This window comes from Pogona vitticeps, chromosome 5 (genome assembly GCF_051106095.1).
Source record: "Pogona vitticeps strain Pit_001003342236 chromosome 5, PviZW2.1, whole genome shotgun sequence".
NCBI lineage: Eukaryota > Metazoa > Chordata > Lepidosauria > Squamata > Agamidae > Pogona > Pogona vitticeps.
Window position 1 is genome coordinate 2,575,215 of NC_135787.1, and position 22,878 is coordinate 2,598,092.

General features: G+C 42.8%; 2 protein-coding genes across 3 annotated transcripts in view; both read right to left on the reverse strand.

Annotated features, from left to right (window-relative positions):
- Window positions 1–8,162, reverse strand: part of LOC140701295 (uncharacterized) — a 28,910-nt gene extending 20,748 nt beyond the window's left edge. For both annotated transcript variants that reach the window (XR_013545741.1, XM_078394420.1), the window contains exons 1-3: window positions 4,144–8,162; window positions 3,121–3,231; window positions 339–437 (exon numbers count right to left, since the gene is read on the reverse strand). Coding sequence is in view for 1 of the 2 variants with exons in the window: in XM_078394420.1 (XP_078250546.1) it covers window positions 339–437; window positions 3,121–3,231; window positions 4,144–4,321 (388 nt within the window). In the remaining variant the exon portion in view is untranslated. The remainder of the gene's footprint in view (window positions 1–338; window positions 438–3,120; window positions 3,232–4,143) is intronic.
- A 2,683-nt stretch (window positions 8,163–10,845) lies between these two features.
- LOC140707664 (CD209 antigen-like protein E) overlaps window positions 10,846–22,878 on the reverse strand; it is a 36,379-nt gene continuing 24,346 nt past the window's right edge. Inside the window, exons 7-9 of the mRNA XM_078394421.1 lie at window positions 21,110–21,258; window positions 18,953–19,068; window positions 10,846–13,357 (exon numbers count right to left, since the gene is read on the reverse strand). Of these exons, the coding sequence (XP_078250547.1) occupies window positions 13,198–13,357; window positions 18,953–19,068; window positions 21,110–21,258 (425 nt within the window). The 3' untranslated portion in view covers window positions 10,846–13,197. The remainder of the gene's footprint in view (window positions 13,358–18,952; window positions 19,069–21,109; window positions 21,259–22,878) is intronic.

Sequence of the window (22,878 nt, forward strand, 5' to 3'; positions counted from 1 at the left end):
GCACAACTGAATCTTTCGGTCTTTGAGACAAAACTCCTTAGCAGGTCAAATAACAGCCTAGGGCTTATAAGTGGAAAGAAGAGCTGCAGCATGGCCTCCTCTCTCTCTAAGCCAATGATTCTGGCAAGCTATGAAGCTGTTCTGGAACCTTCTTCCTGACCCCTCTTCCTAAAAGAGGATCCACGGCCCTGCAAGGGCTTTGTCCTCGTTCCTCTACCCAAAACCATCCCTCTGCAATCCACATAAGAGATTTTATTCCTGGCAAGAGGCTCTGCAGAAAACAAACACACACAGAACTCTAGGTGGGTAGAAGATGTGGCCCTGAGCATATTCCTTACCGTTTTTGCCTTTCACTGATGGCTCCTTTGCGATTGTAAATGTCTTAATACGTTCAGCTGCACTATTTAGGATGGCTGTTTTGTTTGCTTCGTGATGATCTAAACATAGCCAGGAAGGGAAAAAAATATGGTTATTTGTGGAAGTGGTGGGTTCCCCTGCTCCAATCAGGTGATGCTTAGAACCATTTTGAATCACGTAGCCCAATCCTTAGCCCCAGGGTTTGTTTTCAATGATATGACATATTCTAAAAGGCGGATGGCAAGTTCTGTGTACTTCTGTGTGGACCGATGTTCTCTCCCAGCACCCACCGCAGACTGGACTCATTCCCTGGTTAACCCCGCGCCCCCAAAAACAGCAATAACTGGAAATTCAGTTCTGATTATGGTGATTATCCATGCTTTGTTACATCTGGGTTGGATGTACACACTCTGTGGGCCTGCTCTTGAAGAGCTGGTCCAATCCAGATTCCAATTTATGACCCCCCCAAGCCTTATACTACTTAGTCCTAGCCTATCTGAAGGATGTGGTGGTGCTGCGGGTTAAACTGCAGAAGCCTCTGTGTTGCAAGGTCATAAGACCAAATCCACGCGACGGAGAGAGTATGTCCCAGCTCCTGCCAACCTAGTCGTTTGAGAGCATGCAAATGCAAGCAGATAAATAGGGACCACCCCGGGTCACGGCATTCTGTGTCTAGTCGTGCTGGCCATGTGACCATGCAAACTGTCTACGGACAAACACTGGCTCTATGGCTGGGAGACGGGGATGAGCACCGCGCCCTAGAATCGGACATGCCTGGACTCAATGTCAAGGGGAACCTTTACCTTTATCTGAAGGATCACACTTCCCCAGGTACTAATTCTTCAAGAGAGGCACTTCTCTCAGTCCTGCCACCTTTCTTGGCATGTCTGTTCAGGACATGAGTGAGAGATTTTTTTGGTAGTTACTCTCAAACTGTTTAATTTCCTGTCTTCAGGGAAGCTTTGGGTGATAGATGAGCTGCAGGGAAAGGAATTGTTGGGGCAGGGAATGCTGCACCTCTTTAGAAAAAAATGTATTTTCATGTTTTAAGCTGCTGCTAATTTAATGGGCCAAAGTATTATTAGTTTTCCCTACAGTCTAATGAAATCCACGTAAGTCTCAGCCGTGAACTGTCACAAGTTAAGTCAGAGGAGACGTCTGCTATTGTGCACTGAGATGCGCAAATCAGTGTCCAACATCAAAAGCCTTGTATATTGTATTAAAAAAATAGAAAAACCTGCACACAGTATTCAGAGGGTCAAGTTCTTGTGCTTGCAGCAAGGTGGCTCTTTAGGTGTGTAGATATGCCCTACAGCTTTGGAACTAAGCACAAACAAACATCTTGCTTTGCATCCGGAAATGCACAAACATATGACAATGTCCCCCCATTCATCTGTGGCTCAAGAAAAGGTTTCCAGAAACAGAGGGGGAGGAATTACTGGAGGAGAAGCCAAGTTCCCTTTTTTGGGTCCAGCTTTAGCTGCTCTGAGGATATCCTGAAGGACAGCTGGGAGACCAGGGACAGTTCACAGAGGGAAGAGGCATCTACAATAACTGTTGCCAGGGACCATGGCTACACCCTCCTCCTCAGACAGAAATTTGTGGCAGCAGCAGCGATCACAGGAGGCATCTTCCTCCTAGAAGATGAAATCCACTTGAAAAAGCTGCTTAGCAAGACTCTGGTGGTGACTGAAAGAATTTTGTTTTGTGTTTAAAACAAAATTGGGAACCACACAGCACAAGGCAGAGTGCCCTGTCTGTGGACGTCTGAGTCAAAAAGAGAAGCGTTTCTTCTCTAAGAGTTCCCACCAGACAATTTTAAGGTTAAGAAACTGTTTCTACAAAAGTGGAGCTCAATGTCAGCCATTTCTCCTGTTTTTTGGTTTTCTGTTATTTTGTGTGTGTGTGTGTGTGTGTGTGTGTGTGTGTGTGTGTGTGTGTGTGTGTGTGTGTGTGTGTGTGTGTGTGTGCACGCGTGCGTGCGTGCGCGTGTGTGTGTGTGTGTGTGTGTGAGATGGGGATGCAGAAGAAGTCTGTCCAGCTCAGGTGAAACCACTGCACCCTTTCATCCAGAATGTGAGAGCTTTTCCAGAAAGTGTTGCTGCTGTTTAAAAATAAGGAAATTCTAATCCCTAAAATAAGGATTATTAGAAGAGAAGGAAACAGTTGCAAGACAAAATGAGGACTCAGCAAGTGGTTCTAAGACAATATGTTGGCCTACAAGGTACTGTGGTATTCAGGGATAATTTTACAATGCCATAAGATTACATTGCACTGTGTCTAGAAGTTGACTCATGGCAATTGGACTTCTTTCTTGTTAAGCTGAAACTTATCCAAGTAGCTTTTTCCGTCAGTTGCCATCACTCAGCTTCCAGATAACCTCACCTGGATGACTGGAAATCTTCACAGATATACTGTACTGTGTCCTTCTGCCAGTGTAACAGACGCTACTGGCAAATCAAATTTCCTTCCCACCTGTGCCCCCACCCCATCTATTGTGCAGTAAATTTGGGTTGATATGTTAGGGTCCTGGTGTATGTGGAAGGACACAAAACCCAGATTGTGTAAACGGATGTCTGCTTTCACAATGTTGGATTTTACCCATTGATTTCAACAGAAGAAATTTAATCACACCTCTGTCTTCTCAGTGGAATCAATGAGGAGTAAGATGAATTTGTAGAATATACCTTTGCTTTTGAAAAGATTTTTTCACACTCATCTAAAGACAGCCAAAATAATTCAGATTCTCATTTCTGAACTTACACAAAGCAGTCATCCCAGCTGCAGCAAAAAATAGTGCCAGGGACATCATTAATGCAAGATATATATAAATGTCCGGCGAAATCAACTCTTGTAAATGATACCAAAATGTTCCTTAAGAAGAAGAAGAAAGAATAACTGTTTTAATCATCAAAAGCCAACAGCCCATTATTGTATAAATACGTAATGCTTTAGTTGGTTGTTGTTGTTTTGCTATACTTGTTTATCCATGCAGTATTCAAAATAGAGAATATGAAATGTATCTTAAAAGAAAAACGGTTAACAAGTAAATCTATAAATTGTTTAGACATATGTTTAACAAATATACCTATTTTAAGAAACTGTGAAAGATGCAAGCAGCAGATTAACGTTAGTAATCTGTACTCAGAACCACCTCCCAACATTTTCAGTGGGCTTATTCCCAGGTAAATCTATACAGAGTTGCAGCCCAGGATATTCAAAGAATTAGATAACACATGCTACCTTTTCTTTAAAAAAATTAAAAACAAAGGTAAAGGCTTGGAAGCAAAAGATTATACTAAAAATTGCAGCAGTATCTATCCAATTTGCTGTAGTGACTTATGCCATGGCACTGAAGCCATCTGTAAATAAAAACTAAGGCTGCCCTGTATGGTTTCAAAACGATGATGATAAGAGTGATAATGGGGATATTTCAGTCACTCTCTCCTTTTCCCATTGTATGCAACGATAACTGATTTTCTTCTTTAATTTGTTCATTCAGGAGTTGTTATTGTTTTAATATTGGAAAATTAGAATATAAAGTTTAACTTTGACAACAGATTCAGCTTCACCATGGATGCTCATTTGTAATTTATGAATTCCATCCAAATGTTCCAAAATTCTGCCAGTATCTCACACTTTCCTAAATGCTTATAACTATCCAAATTATTACCCAAATGCTCTTTGGTTTTGGCTTAACCCCTTCCTGTTTCTCTTTCGCCTCCTCGATCCTAAGTTGCACCTCTTCTGTGCAACAAACTTTTTGTAGGTGTGCCCTGTACATACTCTGCTGTCTGCTCGTTTCCCTTCTGGCTGCGAATGTTGATCTGGAGCCCGGGTGGGATCTGGAGGCGACGTTGGATCTGGAGGCAACGTTGGATCTGGAAGCAACGTTGGATCTGGAGGCGACGTTGGATCTGGAGGAGGCATTGGATCTAGAGGAGGCATAGGCTCTGGAACTCATTCCTGTAAAACGACATTCATAATAGACATTGCAACAGATACAAAAGAATACTCACCAAAACTTACAGCAATCTAAGTAAACTATGGACATAATTAAATAGGTACATCTGAAGATTTTTAAAAATGTGGGAACTTCTAGTAGCGGATGATTTGGTCAGTATGAACAAAGACATCCATACTGCCGCCATACTGTGGTTCCTTACTCAGTATACCTTCTCTCTGCCTCGGGTTCTTCCTGATGTTGCTCTGTCCTTCAACAGCTTCAACCACCCTTCCCTTTGATGCAGAACATTCCAGAACTTTTCCTATTCAGCTTCTGCTGCTCCCAATTGGCTGCCTGACATTCCCGAGCAGCGTTCCACCATATAGCATCAGTCCAGGCAAAGATCCTTTTAAGATTCATTTTATGGAGCTATTCTTGAAAACACATTTATGTTCATTTTAAAATTAAAGAGCTGCAACAGCAGACGCAACAGCGAAGGGCCAATGAAGGAGGACTCAGCAGAAATGGCTTCCCTCTCAACTGTCTAGGGGCTTCCAGTCAGACACATTTCACTCTTCAAGTCTAACATCTAGGGATGGCATGTTGAAATGTGATGACACACAGATCAACAGGCCTTGTGTTCTTATAAGGGGTGCCCTCTTGTGATGTCACACTGGAGGGGCTTTCCTTTTCCCACAGCAGTGCAGAATGACTCGCTGGCTTCCATGCAAGAAAGCGGCCCATGAGGGAGCGGACGTACCTGACCTTCTGCTCCTAAAACTCATTACTAGAAAGGGTCATCGTGAAGACTTTTGCCCCTCACCCCTACTCCAGCTCTATTTCTTTGCCTTAACAGCACCTGGACACAAATAAATTCTGTAAAGCGGAATATGTTACGTGCTTCATTTTAGTGAGCGGCAAACTCATCACTGAATGCATGTCTTCCCTTTTTGCATCTGATTAGAAGGGATGTGAAACACAGATCTCCCCTTTAGATCACAGTGTGCGTATGCATACCTATCAATTTTTAGAGGACAGAAACACCCGCCCCCAGCCTTCAGTGTATGAACTATCCATGGTTTAGCTGTTGGTGTGGTTGGGTCATCGGCTTGAAAAACAGTAAGGTTTTTCTTTTGTTTTGATACCTGTCAACTGCCTTGAGCTTTAGGAAATTGCTTATGAAGCAGTTTTCATAGGTAAAGCCTAATTTAACCCTTTCTGTTCTGTATCCTCTTATTATGCTACTTGCTATATTCAAGCAAGTCAGATTAAAAAAATAATTCTCATTGCTCGTTGCACCCTGATTCCAATATTAGAGATCGCTATCTGAGCTACACATGCTGTCCCATCCCGTCCCCAGTCACCCAATCCACACAGGTCTACTGGCATGTTATTAATCCTAGTATCAATAAAAAGGTTGAGAGCCTTTTCAGCCTTAAATCTGAGGACCAGGAGAAGATGCATGTTTTTCTGGGAGCCGCCCTGGGACGATGGTGTAGCATGCTTCCTCTACTTGCAGGAAGGCCAGTGGCAAATCAAACTCCGTAGCCAGGTATCCAAAGCACTGAGCTACCCAGCCAGAATTTTTAAGGTGATAAATAAATCAGCCTTAGTGCTGATTAATAAATTTCATGTATTTCCGGGATACAGCCATTGCCAAATCTGTTGTACTAAAACCAAGAAAGAATCCTATGGTATGGTCAGGAGTAACACGTTGTATTTGGTGCAAGCTTTTAGGGATGGTGGGCCACTTCAATGGCTGCCTCAGTAAGCAGGCATCTACAGTCAAACAAGGAGAGGATATGAAATGCAACAAAAATGCAAAAATTGGCAACATGATGATGGTCTCACTAGTGGTTGCTCAAAGCAATTGGGCCCTAACGATCATCAGCCACCACTCATGGTCACCTAGTGTTGCCCCTTGTGTATACTGTAGCTGTCTCTCGACTGAGGCTACACTCCATACGCTGAAGAAATAGACTGTAATCTACAGAAGTACACACCTCGCAACTCTTATCTATGTTTTTAAAGGATTTTTTTCTTTTCTTATTTATACTCTATGTGTTAGCATGGTACACTTAGGGTAATCAAATCTCCTGTCAAGAGGCCAGCTGCAAGAGCTGTAGATTAATTTTGCAACCCTAGCCATCTGGAGGAGCATGAGCGACACCTCCAGCGGAAATACACTCTGCTCAAGGGTGTGTTCCATGGGGTTTCTGAGATTACACACCTCAAATCTGCTAAAAGAGCTCATTGCCATCTTTAGGACTCAGGATCAGTTTCACCCACCTCCTGGAACCCCAGTGCCAGGAACCAGCAGAGCCATGAGGCCCTCCCTGAACCTCTCCTCAGAGTCTTAAAGCATTCTTAAGTTATTTTTTATTGCTATGCGTTGTCAAGTGGCTTCCAGTTTCGAAAAAAAATGCCATGGATGAGTGACCTCCCAAAAGTCCTGCTCCTGCTCAGGTCTTGCAAACTCAACCCTGTGGCTTCCTATAGGGAGTCCATCCATCTCCTGTTTCGTCTTCCTCTTTTCCCGCTGCCTTAATTTTTTTTTCCCAACAGAGAGTCCTCTCTTTTTTGTGTGACAAGCCCAAATTATGATTGCTTCAGTTCAGTCATTTTGGTCTCCTAGACTGAGCGCGTTTATTTATTTAGGCTCAGGCTTGATTTGATCCAGCACCCAGTTATTTGTCTTTCTGAGGGGGTCCAACTCTCTCCTCTGACACCATATTTCAGATGAGACCATTTATTTCCCTACCCGACTCTCAGCTTTCTTCTTGGTCCAGGCGTTTGTGTCTGTGCATAAGAATTGGGGATGCCAAAGATGATTTTCCCCTGAGGTCTCAGTATTTGAGTATTTACTATTTACATTGTATCTGTCCAAAGAAGAGGGAGGAAAAAAAACCCCTCTATTTTCACTGTTGTCTTTGGAAGCCTTTCTGGCCTTTTGGGGGCTTGAATACACAGAGAGGGGGAGAAAAGGAAGCAGCCCTGAGAGAAAAGGACCTGCTCCTCCTATTTTAGAAATAGGGGGAAAAAAAAAGAGAGAGATAGAAATATAGTATTTAAAATCCTGAACTGGGAGACACCCTCTATGTCTCTGCCCAGCCGCCCCTCCCAAGCCCTTCTGTTTCTGAAGGGCAGCCGGCACAAAATTCTCCTCAGAAAGAAGCCATTTTGGGATTTTGTTTTTTTCTTTTTCCTCTCCTTCCGGGGGTGTGTGTGTGTGAGGGTGAAAGAAGGCCTAACAGTCACCACAGAAACAAAGCCTGGGTTCTCCCTCAGCTTGGGTGCCCCTCTTAGGGAAGAAGGCCAGGAGGGCGGCCATTTTCTCCTCCTCCTCCTTGAGGGCAGCTGGGAGGACCACCATCCTCAAAATGGAGGACGCACCTCTCCCCCCTCAGGAAGGCCACTTTTCGGCCTTACGAAGGCACAGGCATTTTTTAAAGCTGATGTGCATCTACATCCTCATAGCCAGCAAGTATTAGTGCTGTTTTAGGCGGCTAAGAGGAGGCAGTTTGTTGTTGGGCCGAAGGCTGAGGCCAGTTCCGATCCTGAGAGAAAAAATGGGTCAGAAGTTGTGCAAAAAGAGACAAAATGGAGCCGTGGAGGGAGCTCCTGGAAAGGCCCCAATGCCTTGTGTATCCCAGAGCAGCAAAAGGAAATAGAGGGTCCTTGAGGCACTTCAGATAGGTCTGCCCTGCCTTGCCTCGTGTTCTAGGAACCCTCAATGGTTTTTCAACAGGCATGGAGGGCCCTCCATGTTTGTGAGGAGGAACCCCCATGCCATTTTTGCAGGGGGAATTGCAGTAGCCGCCCCCCCCCGCAGCAGGGAAGGTGTTTCTCCTGGGCTGTGTGTGTGTGATGTGGGGAAAAAACGCTCCTCAAGTCCCTCGTTGCCCCGAGAGGGGAAAAACAACCCTGCGATGGAGGAAGCCATGACGGGTGCTGAGCCCCCTCTTTCCCCTGAGAGAGACCCCTCTTCTGGCAGCAGTAGGGCAGGGCCCCCCAAGCAGGGGAACTGCCTGGCCTGGATCCGGACCCAAGCCATCGTAAGGTCCAGCCACCTCAACCAGCGGGACCTGAGATGGACCGGCGGGCCCCTTGGGATGACCCAAGGCTGCCCCAGCACAATGAGGAAGCCATGGACGGGTGGGTCAAGATGAATCCCCAGTCTGTCTCTGGGTTCAGTTCGCAGGGCGGGTATTGACACATGTAAGCCTTAAATGGGTTTGAGTCTGGAAGGGATATCACCAGAGCTTGAAATAAGTTTATTCTGTTGGCAATGAAAAGGCTGCCAGTCCATCGATAGTTCAGGGACTTGAACTCATGAACTAGGTGACAATACTTCACAACACGTTGTGTCATTCATTGGAGTGTGGTGTTTCCTGCCACTTGGGGCACGTTTATTTGTTCCCCAAGCCTTCCCTGATCACCCAGCTAAGCCAGCAACCCCTAGTGTTTTTAATGAAAACATCGGATTGTTTTCTGATTTTATTCCTTTAGCTCAGGGGTCAGGGAACTTTTTTACCTTTTACCCCCCCCCAAAAAAAAAATTATATACGTACATTGACATTACCCCCTTGATTTGAAAGTAAGAAAATCATAAATTATTTGAATTCAAAATATTATTGAATCTACAAAGGCTGTGTACTGAACTAGCAGGATATATCATAAGTATCAATGGCTGCCAGGCTATGTACCGAACTAACACGAAACACCAGATTTAATAAAGATGTGCACTATTTTTGCTGGAACACATTACACTCCACCCATGGTATGGTATAGGGAGTAGTAAGGTGTCCAACGTATCTAGCAAGTTGCATTACATTTTTGCTAGCTCACAGAGGATTGAATCATCATCAATGGCTGCCAGAGTGGTGCTAGCAATTGGGGGGGGGGGTTCCTACCACTTTAATCATTCTGTGTGTGGTTTGCAAAAAGGAACAAACCAGGCTAAAGATACGTCACCCACCCTGGTGCCACAGCCCAACATCAAAGACCAGTGCACTATTTTTTTATCATCATCAATGGAAAACTCAGCAGTGGCCAGAGGACTGGAAAAGATCAGTCTACATCCCAATCCCAAGAAGGGCAGTGCCAAAGAATGCTCCAACTACTGTACAATTGCACTCATTTCACATGCTAACAAGGTTATGCTCAAAATCCTACAAGGTAGGCTTTGCTCATTACCCCCAGGATTTTCATTTTTACCCTATTTGGGGTAATTTACCCCTGTTCTCAGACCACTGCTTTAGCTTATGGCACTATACTGCCCAATAGTCCTAAAGCACTCTCTGGGTGGTTTACAGCATAATTACGCAATGCAAACATCCTCTTGCCTCCCGTTGAGCTGGGTACCGATTTTACCAACCTCAGAAAGATGTAAGCCTGAGCCAGCCTTGAGCCAGCTACCCGAACCCCTTTGGCATTGAACTCAGGTTGTGAGCAGAGGCTGGACTGAAGTACTGCAGTTTAACCACTGCACCGGAGGGCTTCTGAAGCATATTGTGCTTTCAGTACTGTATACACATTTGCCAACGACTTTGGGATTTCAGAGGTAAGAAGTAGCATAGAAATGTTTCAATCCAGGAATTTTAGGGGTGAGACGTGGCATAGAAATGTTTGAATCAATCAATCAACCACTCAACTGGAGAGAGTGAGGAAACAGCTGGCCTTCAAGCACTCAACAAGGCTATTGTCTGTTTAATGTTCCTCTCGCACTCTGGTCTCTGGCAGTCCCACAGTCGTGTATGAATAGATATCATAGAATCCTAGAAAAGTGAAGCTGGAAGCGGCCTCCAAGGTCATCCAGTCCAACACCCTGCTCAGTGCAGGAATACCATCAAAGCATACCTGCCAGGTGGTTGTCTAAGTTTTTCTTGAATGCCTCCACTCTATACCGGAGTGTCCCATGCCTTTGCAGGAAGACCTGGGGTTTTCTCTTTGTGAAATGAGCAAGCACTAAGTTCAACACTAGCCAATCACCCTGAAACTTAGGAAAACCTCACCTTTTGTATTGCAGAGCCTGAAAGCCACAGAAGCAACAACAAAGGTAGGAAACTGTCTCCAGTGGGTTGAAAGAATCTCCAAAGGAGGACAGGTAAGCAGGGCTTGGGCTGGATGGGAGGGTAAAATTTTGGTCTGTGGGATGTTTCATGTAGGGAGTATGATCTTCTTAGTGGAAGTGGAGGTTATGTGTTGTTTTGTGTGTATGCGGCAATTGGGCTGTGTGCGTGCAAAAAGTAGTTTCATGCACCTTACTTGTCTGTGCCTTACTTTTTCTCCTCGTTTAGAACCTTTTCTTTTTATTGATTTTTAATGCATTACTGATAGAACTGTGGGGAAAGGAGAAAAAAGAGAAATCCCAGGACAGTTGGGTTTGATTTTCACAGTAACAATAGTAGTCCTGGTTAGACTTCCGCCAAGCTCTTTGAGTAGATTTTGTTCAATAATGTGCCTTTGCTTGACTTTCTCTTGACTTGAAAGTAGCATATGCATGTGTCTATGATAGTAGGACTTTTGAGCTCATAGGAGCAGATATCATTAAATTTATTAGACAATAAATATTGGTTGTGCAGATTTCTACCTGGAGTGAATGAGATTTCAGCCTGTGATAAGTCGATACAGACTGCCCACAAGTGCTCTGTACTCATGAGGTTAAAACCACTTGGCAAAATTATTTGCGCTATGCAGTGTGGACTGTTGGTAGTCAGAAAAATGAAGCTCCAAACAAGTGTGTTTGTGTGGCTTTTTTGGACTGGACTGGACCTTCTTTTATTAAGAATGCTTTTTCTTGAGTAATTCAGTTTGTCATAATTCCAAATGGACATGCACAAGCTGAATTTTTGCTGCTTCCCACTGTTAACTTCTGAGCAGACATACAAAAGGATGGCTTGGGGGATTCTTTGTGGATGATACGCAAAAGACTGAGCTCAAGATTCTCCCAGAATGGCTGAAGCATATCAAAGAGTGCTTTTCTAGGTGGCTCTGAAAATGGCATCATTGCCACACTAATTTACGGAGTCTGGTGGTACCTTAAAAACTGTTGCTGTTATGTGCCCTCTGGTTGCCTCTGACTTATGGCAGCCCTATGAATGAGTGATATAAAAATGTCCTGTCCTTAGGGTACAGGTGTTTTTTGAATCCATGGAAAGTTAGCCTCTGTTATCAGATCTAATCCATCTGCTAAGCTTGGAAGGGGATATGGGGGAATGAGATGCAAAATATGGTACAACCTTTAACAGGACAGGTAGTGGTTTTTTTAAACATAGCCCTTCAAGTACCTCTAGACTATGTATTGTTGTTTATAGCAACAAATGTAGTCCCCCCCCATAAGCTGTCATCTGTTTCTTTCCTCTGCACACTCAGCTTTGCATGTACGTACAGTCTTTTTGTCCCTTTTTGCAAAAAGCTGCAATATACCGTTATTGTCAACATTTTCAGTGGATGCCCTTGCTCTGCATTTTCTTAAACTGGCTTAATACTCTGCGTACTAAAGATTCAGCTGCAGTGGGAGACTGCTGGAATAGCTTCTGAAAGCATGTTTTTGTGTGGCTGTATCACATCAACCTACCCACTCATATTTCTCACTAATGATTCTAAAGTTTGCCTCCCTCGACATCTGCTTTCTCTGGTACAGACAACAACAGATTCAGAATCTGTTTTTCCTCCGCTGCTTGCTTGACTTTAAAGCCACAGTCATCTGGCTTTGTGAGCCCCACCCACTCCATCACCATGTGACATGAAGAAAGAGAGAGAAAATGACCCCTAAATTTCAGAAATAAAATACATGCTAAGAGGATGGCCTGTCAGGAAATTGTGCCATTAACCCTGCTCTTTTTTTCCTGCACATGTGGGGACCAATCATAGTTGGAAGGGCCTATAAGGCCACTGAGTCCAACCCTCTTTTCAAAGCAGGAATACAAATGAACGGATATCTGGCTGGTGGTTGTTTAAATTTCTCTTGAATACCTCCAGTGTTGGAGCACCCACCACCTCTTGAGCTAATTGGTTCTGTTGTTGTACTGCTCCAACAGTTACCCTGTTTTCCCGAAAATAAGACCTAACCTGAAAAAAGTCCTAGTATGATTTTTCAGGATGCTTGTAATATAAGCCCTACCCCAAAAATAAGCCCTAGTTAAGTGAAACCCTGCCCTCCACCCTTGTGCACCAACCAGAAGAGGATGACATGACTGTATTTGAATAAATGCAGATTGCTGTATATGAAAAAAATAAAATATCCCCCGAATATAAGCCCTAATGCATTTTTGGAGTAAAAATTAATATAAGACTCTGTCTTATTTTGGGGGAATACAGTAGGAAGTTTTTCCTGATATTCAACGTAAATCTGGTTTCTTGTACTTGATCCCAGTATTATGTGTTCTGCACTCTGGGATGATTGAGAACAGATCCTGCCCCTCCTCTTTATGACAGTCTTTCAAGTATTTGAAAAGTGCTATTATATTTCCCCTCAGTCTTCTTTTCTCACAATGGTGAACCCATAGTGAGATGAGAGTCGCTTCATAGAAGTCTACAGGCATTTCTGCAAATTCTTCCTTCATATCACCAGGGGAAGAGGTATCACTTCTCAACACATCTCTAGCCCCAACAGCTGACTGAAGAATGGCTCTGCTGCTCTTTCCCTGTCATGAGAGATGAAGAGACCACTCAATTATGCTTACATCTGGCAAACCTTCATTGGCAACATCACAGTGGTTCTTTTGACCAGTGGCAATAACACCAGAAGTACGAAGCAGGAGCACTGATATTGGTAGGCGCTTCAAATTAACTGCTAGTTCACTCACTTGATTGATTAGGACAGGATGAACTTGCTTTCAGGTGTCATCATCAGGTGATTTCAGCGCTGAGATAGTAGACTCCTGTTCTGTTCATCTAAAAGAATCTACTGGCCTGGCAACCTTTTTGCAAATAAACCTTCTTTCCCTATTGCAGAGATCATCATGCCAACATTTTTTAATTCTGCATTTTGGTACTACGTAAATGCAATCACCATCAATATTGGGCTGTTTAGCGTCAATATTCCAGTATCTGGGGGGAGGGGGAGAAAGCACTGTTAATTAATCTATACTTCATGTCTATTTACATAATTTATTTGTATACTGTATTTTCCACAATGTACAGGGCTCAGGACAGTTCCCCAAAACAATAGAAAAGCCAACAATCATGATTACAATTCTAATATAGTATAACATTGATTCAATTACAATTCATGTAAACATTTCAAAATTTGAGTAAGACTGACAAATGCCAATAAGTTAACATTATACTTGCTTGGCACAGTTCAATGAACAGTTCATATTGAGAGACCTGAGAAAAGATATCTTCTTGTTCATATCAAACTTGGAACATAAGAGTACAGAATAAGCAAAATAATCCCAGGGCACTTCAGATACCTCAGAAGACCCGACTTTTACCAAGATCTCAGTCAAGAAAGCGCACACTGTGGTATTGCTGTTCCTCTCATGGCTGCCTCTAAACTGAATGACACTAGGGGAGGCAAAGCAGAAAAAGCGCCTCCTGACCCAGGGCATGTAAAACTTCATTTTAAAAACATATGGAAATGAACACAGTGGGAAAGACAGCACAAAGACCTTTTCAGGAACCCTGAGGAGCAACAGCTTCCTGATGAGGGCTCCTAGAGCTGGGGGTAGGCAGGTAGAAACAGTCATTCTCTGGTAGCCAACCTCGTCTAGCCCCTCTCTCACACTTTCCTGTTCTTTTAGACAGCAGCTTCCTTAGAGCAGTAGTCTCCAACCTTGGGCCTCCAGATGTTCTTGGACTTCAACTCCCAGAAATCCTAGCCAGCAGAGATGGTGTTGAAGGCTTCTGGGAGTTGTAGTCCAAGAACATCTGGAGGCCCAAGGTTGAGGACCACTGCCTTCGTTCGTTTAGTCATTTAGTCGTGTCCAACTCTTCGTGACCCCATGGACCAGAGCACGCCAGACCCTCCTGTCTTTCACTGCCTCCCGGAGTTGTGTCAGATTCATGTTGGTTGCTTCGGTGACACTGTCTAACCATCTCATCCTCTGTCGTCCCCTTCTCCTCTTGCCTTCACACTCCGTGACGGAGTGAGCTCCCTTCGCTTGTCCCAGCTCCCGCCAACCTAGCGGTTCGAAAGCATGCAAATGCAAGTAGATAAATAGGGACCACCTCGGTGGGAAGGTAACAGCGTTCCGTGTCTAAGTCGCACTGGCCACGTGACCACGGAAGATTGTGTTCGGACAAACGCTGGCTCTATGGCTTGGAAACGGGGATGAGCACTGCCCCCTAGAGTCGAACACGACTGGACAAAAATTGTCAAGGGGAACCTTTACCTTTACTAACTCTTCGTGACCCCATGGACCAGAGCACACCAGGCCCTCCTGTCTTTCACTGCCTCCCGGAGTTGGGTCAGATTCATGTTGGTTGCTTCGGTGACACTGTCCAACCATCTCATCCTCTGTCGTCCCCTTCTCCTCTTGCCTTCACACTTTCCCAACATTAAGGTCTTTTCCAGGGAGTCCTCTCTTCTCATCAGATGGCCAAAGTACTGGAGCCTCAGCTTCAGGATCTGTCCTTCCAGTGAGCACTCAGGGTTGATTTCCTTTAGAATTGATAGGTTTGTTCTCCTTGCAGTCCAGAGGACTCTCAAGAGCCTCCTCCAGCACCACAATTCAAAGGCATCAATTCTTCGGCGGTCAGCTTTCTTTATGGTCCAGCTCTCACTTCCATACATCACAACAGGAAAAACCATAGCTTTGACTATTCGGACTTTTGTTGGCGAGGTGATGTCTCTGCTTTTTAAGATGCTGTCAAGGTTTGTCATTGCTTTCCTCCCAAGAAGAAGGCGTCTTTTAATTTTGTGGCTGCTGTCTCCATCTGCAGTGATTATGGAGCCCAAGAAGGTAAAATCTGTCACTGCCTCCATATCTTCCCCTTCTATTTACCAGGATGTGATGGGACCAGTGGCCATGATCTTAGTTTTTTTGATGTTGAGTTTAAGACCGTTTTTTGCACTCTCCTCTTTCACCCTCATTACAAGGTTCTTTAGTTCCTCCTCATTTTCTGCCATCAGAGTGGTATCATCTGCATATCGGAGGTTGTTGATATTTCTTCCGGCAATCTTGATTCCAGCTTGGGATTCCTCCAGTCCGGCCTTTCGCATGATGTATTCTGCATATAAGTTAAATAAGCAGGGAGACAATATACAGCCTTGTTGTACTCCTTTCCCAATTTTGAACCAATCAGTTGTTCCATATCCAGTTCTAACTGTTGCTTCCTGTCCCACATATAGGTTTCTAAGGAGATAGATAAGGTATTGAGGCACTCCAGTTTCTTTAAGCACTTGCCATAGTTTGCTGTGGTCCACACAGTCAAAGGCTTTTGCGTAGTCAATGAAGCAGAAGTAGATATTTTTCTGGAACTCTCTGGCTTTCTCCATAATCCAGTGCAAGTTAGCAATTTGGTCTCTGGTTCCTCTGCCCCTTCGGAATCCAGCTTGTTCTTGGTCCACATACTGCTGAAGCCTACCTTGGAGGATTTTGAGCATAACCTTGTTAGCGTGTGAAATGAGTGCAATTGTGCGGTAGTTGGAGCATTCTTTGGCACTGCCTTTCTTTGGGATTGGGATGTAGACTGATCTTTTCCAATCCTCTGGCCACTGTTGAGTTTTCCAAACTTGCTGGCATATTGAATGTAGCACCTTAACAGCATCATCTTTCAAGATTTTAAATAGTTCAACTGGAATGCCATCACCTCCACTGGCCTTGTTGTTAGCCAGGCTTTCTAAGGCCCACTTGACTTCACTCTCCAGGATGTCTGGCTCAAGGTCAGCAACTATATTGTCTGGGTTGTCCGGGATATCCAAATCTTTCTGATATAATTCCTCTGTGTATTCTTGCCACCTCTTCTTGATGTCTTCTGCTTCTGTGAGGTCCCTTCCATTTTTGTCCTTTATCATGTCCATCCTTGCACCAAAGGGTCCTCTGATATCTCCAATTTTCCTGAACAGATCTCTGGTTTTTCCTTTTCTGTTATTTTCCTCTATTTCTTTGCATTGTTCATTTAAGAAGGCTCTCTTGTCTCTCCTTGCTATTCTTTGGAAATCTGCATTCAATTTTCTATAACTTTCCCTATCTCCCCTGCATTTTGTTTCTCTTCTCCTCTCTGCTATTTTTAAGGCTTCCTTGGACAGCCACTTTGCTTTCTTGCATTTTCTTTTCTTTGGGATGGTTTTTGTTGCTGCCTCCTGTACAATGTTACGAGCCTCTGTCCAAAGTTCTTCAGGCACTCTGTCCACCAAATCCAGTTCCTTAAATCTGTTCTTCACTTCCACTGTGTATTCATAAGGGATTTGATTTAGATTATACCTGAGTAGCCCAGTGGTTTTTCCTATCTCTTCAGTTTATGCTTGAATTTTGCTATGAGAAGCTGATGATCAGAGCCACAATCAGCTCCAGGTCTTGTTTTTGCTGACTGTATAGAGCTTCTCCATCTTCGGCTGCAGAGAATATAATCAATCTGATTTCGGTATTGCCCATCTGGTGATGTCCATGTGTAGAGTCGCCTCTTGTGTTGTTGGAAAAGAGTGTTTATGATGACCAGCTTGTTCTCTTGGCAAAACTCTATTAGCCTTTGCCCTGCTTCATTTTGAACTCCAAGGCCAAACTTCCCTGTTGTTCCTTTTATCTCTTGACTCCCTACTTTGGCATTCCAGTCCCCTAGAATGAGAAGAACATCTTTCTTTGGGGTCAGTTCTAGAAGGTGTTGTAAATCTTCAAAAAATTCTTCAATTTTAGTCTCCTCCGCAATGGAGGTTGGTGCATAAACTTGGATTATTGTGATGTTGAAAGGTCTGCCTTGGATTCGTATTGACATCATTCTATCATTTTTGAGATTGTATCCCATTACAGCTTTTCCCACTCTTTTGTTGACTATGAGGGCTACTCCACTGCCTTAGAGCACTTCAAAGGCTGAAGTTGGAGCAAGGCAAGAGTAAAACATGGGATGTAAATCCTTACTTGTTTTGTCCACATGTGCGAAGCCTGGACCTGCAAAATTATTGTCCCTGCCCTGTGAGAGGATGAAGTATTTGTGGCATTCTCGGTGTGAGATGGGAATGAGAAGGATATTTGGTGCAAATTACGCAAATTTCCAGTAAGAATGCAAGTAATCCAAGTGACATAGATTATGCATGACATTACTGTCTGTGTGGGGCTCGAAGAATGAGAAGCATCAGAGGTGTTGTTTGCATGCTTTTTAAAAAAATCAGTCAGTCACTCTGTACTTGCTGTGCATGTGTATGTGCTTAGCTTCTCAAGAGAAAGGATACTGTTTCTCCCATCAAGTTTTCCATAATTCATGCAGAGCTTGGAGGTTCCATATTATGGAGGCCTTGAAGAGAAAAACAGTAAAGAGTCTATGGAGCTTCAGGATTCCTTGCTGAAGATAAGGTTGCTTACATCTGGACTTGTCTGATGGCACTGCCCTTCGTTGATAACATTATTGTGTGTGATAACAGCAGGTGTTTCAGGTGGTAGCTGAGCCAGTATAAAATTTCATTTGAGACTTAACACTCATACTGTAATACACTATGTAAACAGATTGCTGTTTATTATCTACGGCTGGTATACTGTGATAAGCTACCCTTAATCTGTGGACAGACACAGTTGGTAACTGCCCACCCCGGGTCTGATGTTACTATGTTTTCTGTTGGGTTTTTCCTTCCCTTAACCTTTGGGGACTCCTCCTTACTTACAAGGAAGTGACAACAGCACTTAGTTGAAGGTGGTGCTTCCTCACTATTCACAGTATTTAATTTGTAATGGATACAATATATTCGCGAAGGCTTTCACGGCCGGGATCTAATGGTTGTTGTGGGTTTTTTGGGCTCTTTGGCCGTGTTCTGAAGGTTGTTTTTCTTAACGTTTCACCAAGTCTCTGTGGCCAGCATCTTCAGAGGACAGCACTCCCAAGCCAACTACACCAGAGCACAGAGTGCTGTCCTCTGAAGATGCCAGCCACAGAGACTGGCGAAACGTTAAGAAAAACAACCTTCAGAACACGGCCAAAGAGCCCGAAAAACCCACAACAACCATGTAATGGGTACAGTCCTGCCTCAGACCACACTTTTCAACCCTGCTAATATTGCTTCATTGGTTTGGCACAGTCCAGAGTTTTATCCGTTAGTCCACATACCTCTAGGCTGTTCTGCTATCCACTGGAGCTTGCTCCCTTTCACCACAGAGAAGAGTGATGTGTTTCCTGTTTGGTCTGAAAGGCTTTTTACATCTCACTCTAGTCTTAATTGCCAAGCAGGCTTGTCTTAGCTTTTTCTTTCTTTCTTTGGATTTGTGTTCCATGATCCTTTGTTATTTGTATTATTGTTCTGTTATTGCCATTATTAATATATTGCACTTCTAATTTCTTGGGAGTAGACCAAAGGGTCAAGCCTAACAATAACAGCAACCTCCTATTAAAGTTTAAAATGCAAGCCTAGATATTCTGGAACACAGATCCTGAGCTATGGTTTCTGAAGAAATGCATTCAAAGAATATAAACAGCTCTTACAGTAGTTTGCAAGAAAAAGAATTTTTAAAGCCTTCTATAATGCAGGCAACAAGTAAATTTTGTTCAGAAACTTACGGTCTTCGAACCTCTTCGTTATTAATCCACAACAAGCCATGAGGTGCACTTCTGTTCTTTTGGAGCCCAATCCAGTACCCATATCCCAAACGAGCTGTCTCTTGGTCTATAAAGGCCTACCAAAGAACAGTCAGAAAATGTTTGTTATGAATAAAAGTCTACATTCTCTTCGCAGAGTTTCTAAGAAAACGGGGGGGGGGGGAGGGAGCTCCTTTCTATCAGTGGTGTAATGGAAATTTTGAAATACAGTACAGAAAGTCATTCTAAGAGCACATACATACATAGTCACGAATGTGCATACACACAATGAGCAGGAGCACACAGCATTCTGTCCTCTTTATTGAAACTGGCATATGTGTGTTCAAGTTCATAGTTTCCTGGGAATAAACTCAATTGAACCCACAGCTTGGAAATTTACTTTTAAAAAATGTAATTTGATTGCAGTTATAGTTCCAAGCAACTAAAATGTAGTTACCATTATAGTTGTCATTGTTATGTTTTGTCATGTCGCCCTCAGCTCATGGCGAACGCCATGAATGGGCAATCTCCAAAATATCATGGCTTCAACAGCCCTGCTCAGCTCATGCAAACCCAAGCTTGTGGATTCCTATAGGTAGTCAGTGCATCAGTCTTCCTCTTTTCTTGCTGCCTTCAATCTTTCTCATCATTATTGTCTTTTCCAGATGTGCTAAGAGTAGGATAACCTGAGTTTCAACATTTTTGCCTCCAGAGACAGTTCAGGCTTGATTTGATCTAGGACCCACTTGTTTGTCTTTCTGGCAATCCAAGACATAATTTTATGTTTTATTTTTTCAAACAACGCTGAAGTAGTTATTTTTTATGACTTAAAAAAAATATCAGACCAAGGCAGAACAGGAGTAGCTCTTTTTATGGAAGAGACTGCATGGCCATCTTTTTTTGGTAGAGGGTTGGACTCAATGATCCTTGGAATCCTTTCCAAGATCTGCAGTTTTTAATATGTATGTATGTATGTATGTATGTATGTATGTATGTATGTATGTATGTATGTATGTATGTATGTATGTATGTATGTATGTATGTATGTATACCTAATACACTTACCTAACTTTTAATATATATACTTAATACACATACTTACCTGAGTTCTCTGAAAGGTCCTGTCAAAAGCATGCCTGCAGCCAGTTGCATATGCACTGTCCTAGTGCACTTTCAAGAAAAAATCACTTCCTCCAACAAAGACAAGGAAGCAATTAATTTGCCAATATCCTGAAGTCACTTAAGACACTTCAGATTGGGGGGAAGGTTTGCTTTTGGTTTGTTTCCACTGATTGCATGTGCTGGAAACAAACCTAAGCAGAGGTATCATACCAGCACCAAAAAAAAGTAGACGGCCTTGACAGGGTCCAGGAAGATGGAAGCAGGATTGCTCCAGGGGCGGGTTGGTTCACTCCAGCAAAGATGTTGTCTGATCGTCGTCTTTAAGAGTGAACCAGCCCATCCTTGAAGCAGACCAAATAGCAGGTTAAACACCTGTGTAGCCACTTCCTTGCTTTACTTATTGGATTAGTTGAATAATTTTTATAGAGATCCTCTGAAATCTGATTCATTCAGTTTTCTGAAAGTGAGGGTCATAAAAATATTAGATTAATATTGTATTACTCTGTTGGGTTATCTCCCTTTGACACATATATGTGTATGAAGGGGCCTGTCACCCTATTTCCCCTTCTCTCTCCTTGCCTCAGTTTCTACCACTCCCATTAGCCCCCTGGCCCTGATATCCCCATTTTCCTCCTCCTCCTTTTGCTTCGCTGTTACTGCCAAGAATCTCCTTGCTGTGCTAGCCATGCCCTTTCCTTTCCCTGTTCTGGCTCTCTGAATGGGGAAAAACAAACTAAAATGGCCTGGAAGAAGTGCCTCCTTTTGGGGTAAACTAAATAAGTAGTGTATGTAAAAGCACACACAAAAACTGGAGTCCCCCCTGCCACCAAAAGAAATGAAACTAAAACAGAAATATTATTATTTATTTGATTTATACCCCGCCTATCTGGACCTATGGACCACTCTAGGACCGATGGACCACTCTAGAAATAAAAGTTTGGACAGTCCAATACACATCCCTAATAATCATCCTATACAGGGTTATTTCTGCTGTTAACATTGCAGTACTCTACTAACCTCTTCCTCACCGTAAATAATAGAGATAAGTTCAGAGTCTTTCTCTATACACTCTTCTATGGAATGTTCCCAGTCTGCTTCTTCTTCAGAAAAGTAGTAGAAGTTCTTTTTGTATGGCACCCATTCCTCAAGCAATTCAGTAACTTTGTCTTTTGTCCAAACCAGAAAAAGGGAAGAGGAGAACATAGAGGGGATTTAGTAGAAAGGACCTTAAACAGTGATGGAGCTTAAAAAGTAAACTTTAAAGTAAAAATGTGTAGTTTTCGGAGACTTTGGGACATATTTGGGCCACTGTCAAGGGCTACTCTTGTTTAGATATGCGTAGAATTGCTCTGTTTTGGTTCATTTCCAGTGCCTGCTATCATTGGGATTGATCCAAAACAGAGCACCCTTCTTTAATATACTAGCTGTTTTCAATTTCTTAATATCATTAGTAGCTTAAATAGACAGCTCAGCCACTTTACTGAAACACTGGGAAATTAAAAACTCCCAACCTCTGTTCCTCCAGCAAAGTTTATTAAGGCTAATTAGGGCAACACTGTTGCTCTGTACCATTTAGGGAAAAATGTTAAAAACTGAAAACTTCCTCATGGGAAGAGACAGGAGGGAGCAAGGAAGAGATTTCATAAGGTTGCTTGAGGTGCATATGCCATGTGGTTACAAAAATAACACTGTATGGCATAACAGACCTCTACCTGCCTTTAAGCAACACTAGATAGCCTGCACTATCCCATTCCAAATGGGATTGTATAGCTAAACTCTTACTTATGCTCCAGTAGTTTTGTAATAGTGTGGCTGCTTACCTGGGTGTTAAAAGGAAATTTCATATCTCTGTAGAAATATGTAAAATTCCATTGAATAGCAAGCATTTGTCAAGAGAAACATTATCCAGTCATCCAGAAGAGTTTATTTGACTAATCTCTATTCACCCATTTTCATTGAGACATACAATTCTTTCTCCTCCTCTCTCTCTCTCTCTTTTTTGTACTATCAGTTGATAACCAATTTTATAACAGAAAAGCATTTGTTTGCTTTGGGGCCTTTGGGGATTTTATTTAGCATTTGATATTTCAGCCTTTGCTTCTTTTAATTTATTGTTGGTTTATTTTTATTATGTTGGTCTTGACTTGGTTCATCTGGATTTTGCATTTTATTCATGTTTTTCTTCTATGTTGTTATAGAAGCAGGCTATGGCTATAAGGTAGAGCCAGCTAGGTTGTAGGTGACTTATCTTGATCTTAATTCTAAATAGTGCTGCCCAGGACCCAGTAGTTCAAGCCGGTTGGATACACTGGCCACAGTGCTATCAAATTTTAATTACAGATAAATGGGGAAGTGCCAGGGAACTCCAACAGTGCCAAACTTTACTTCAAAACTGGAAGCTTCTTTATCATAAAAGAAAGATACTGTATAAGCAGGAAAAAATGCACATTTCTTGTTTGTGGACTATTTAAAATGACAGTGATAAAGGCAGAACTAGAACATGGACCAAAAGTCACCAGAGTAAAAAAGTAAATTATCCAGTGTCAAAGCTACTTTATTTCAATACACTTTTTATATTCAAGAATATGATAAAAGCTTCTGGAAGAAGCTGAAAATCCTGTCCACATGAAGCCAACAAAAAGGAGCATAAAGGTGCACAAATAAAAATACAAGAAGGAAGTTAAAACATAGGCCTGCAGGAAAACTGTGGTACAGAATGCATCATTAATAGAATCAGAACTAAATACAGTACAATGACCAGAATCCTGTCTATGATTTTCATACCT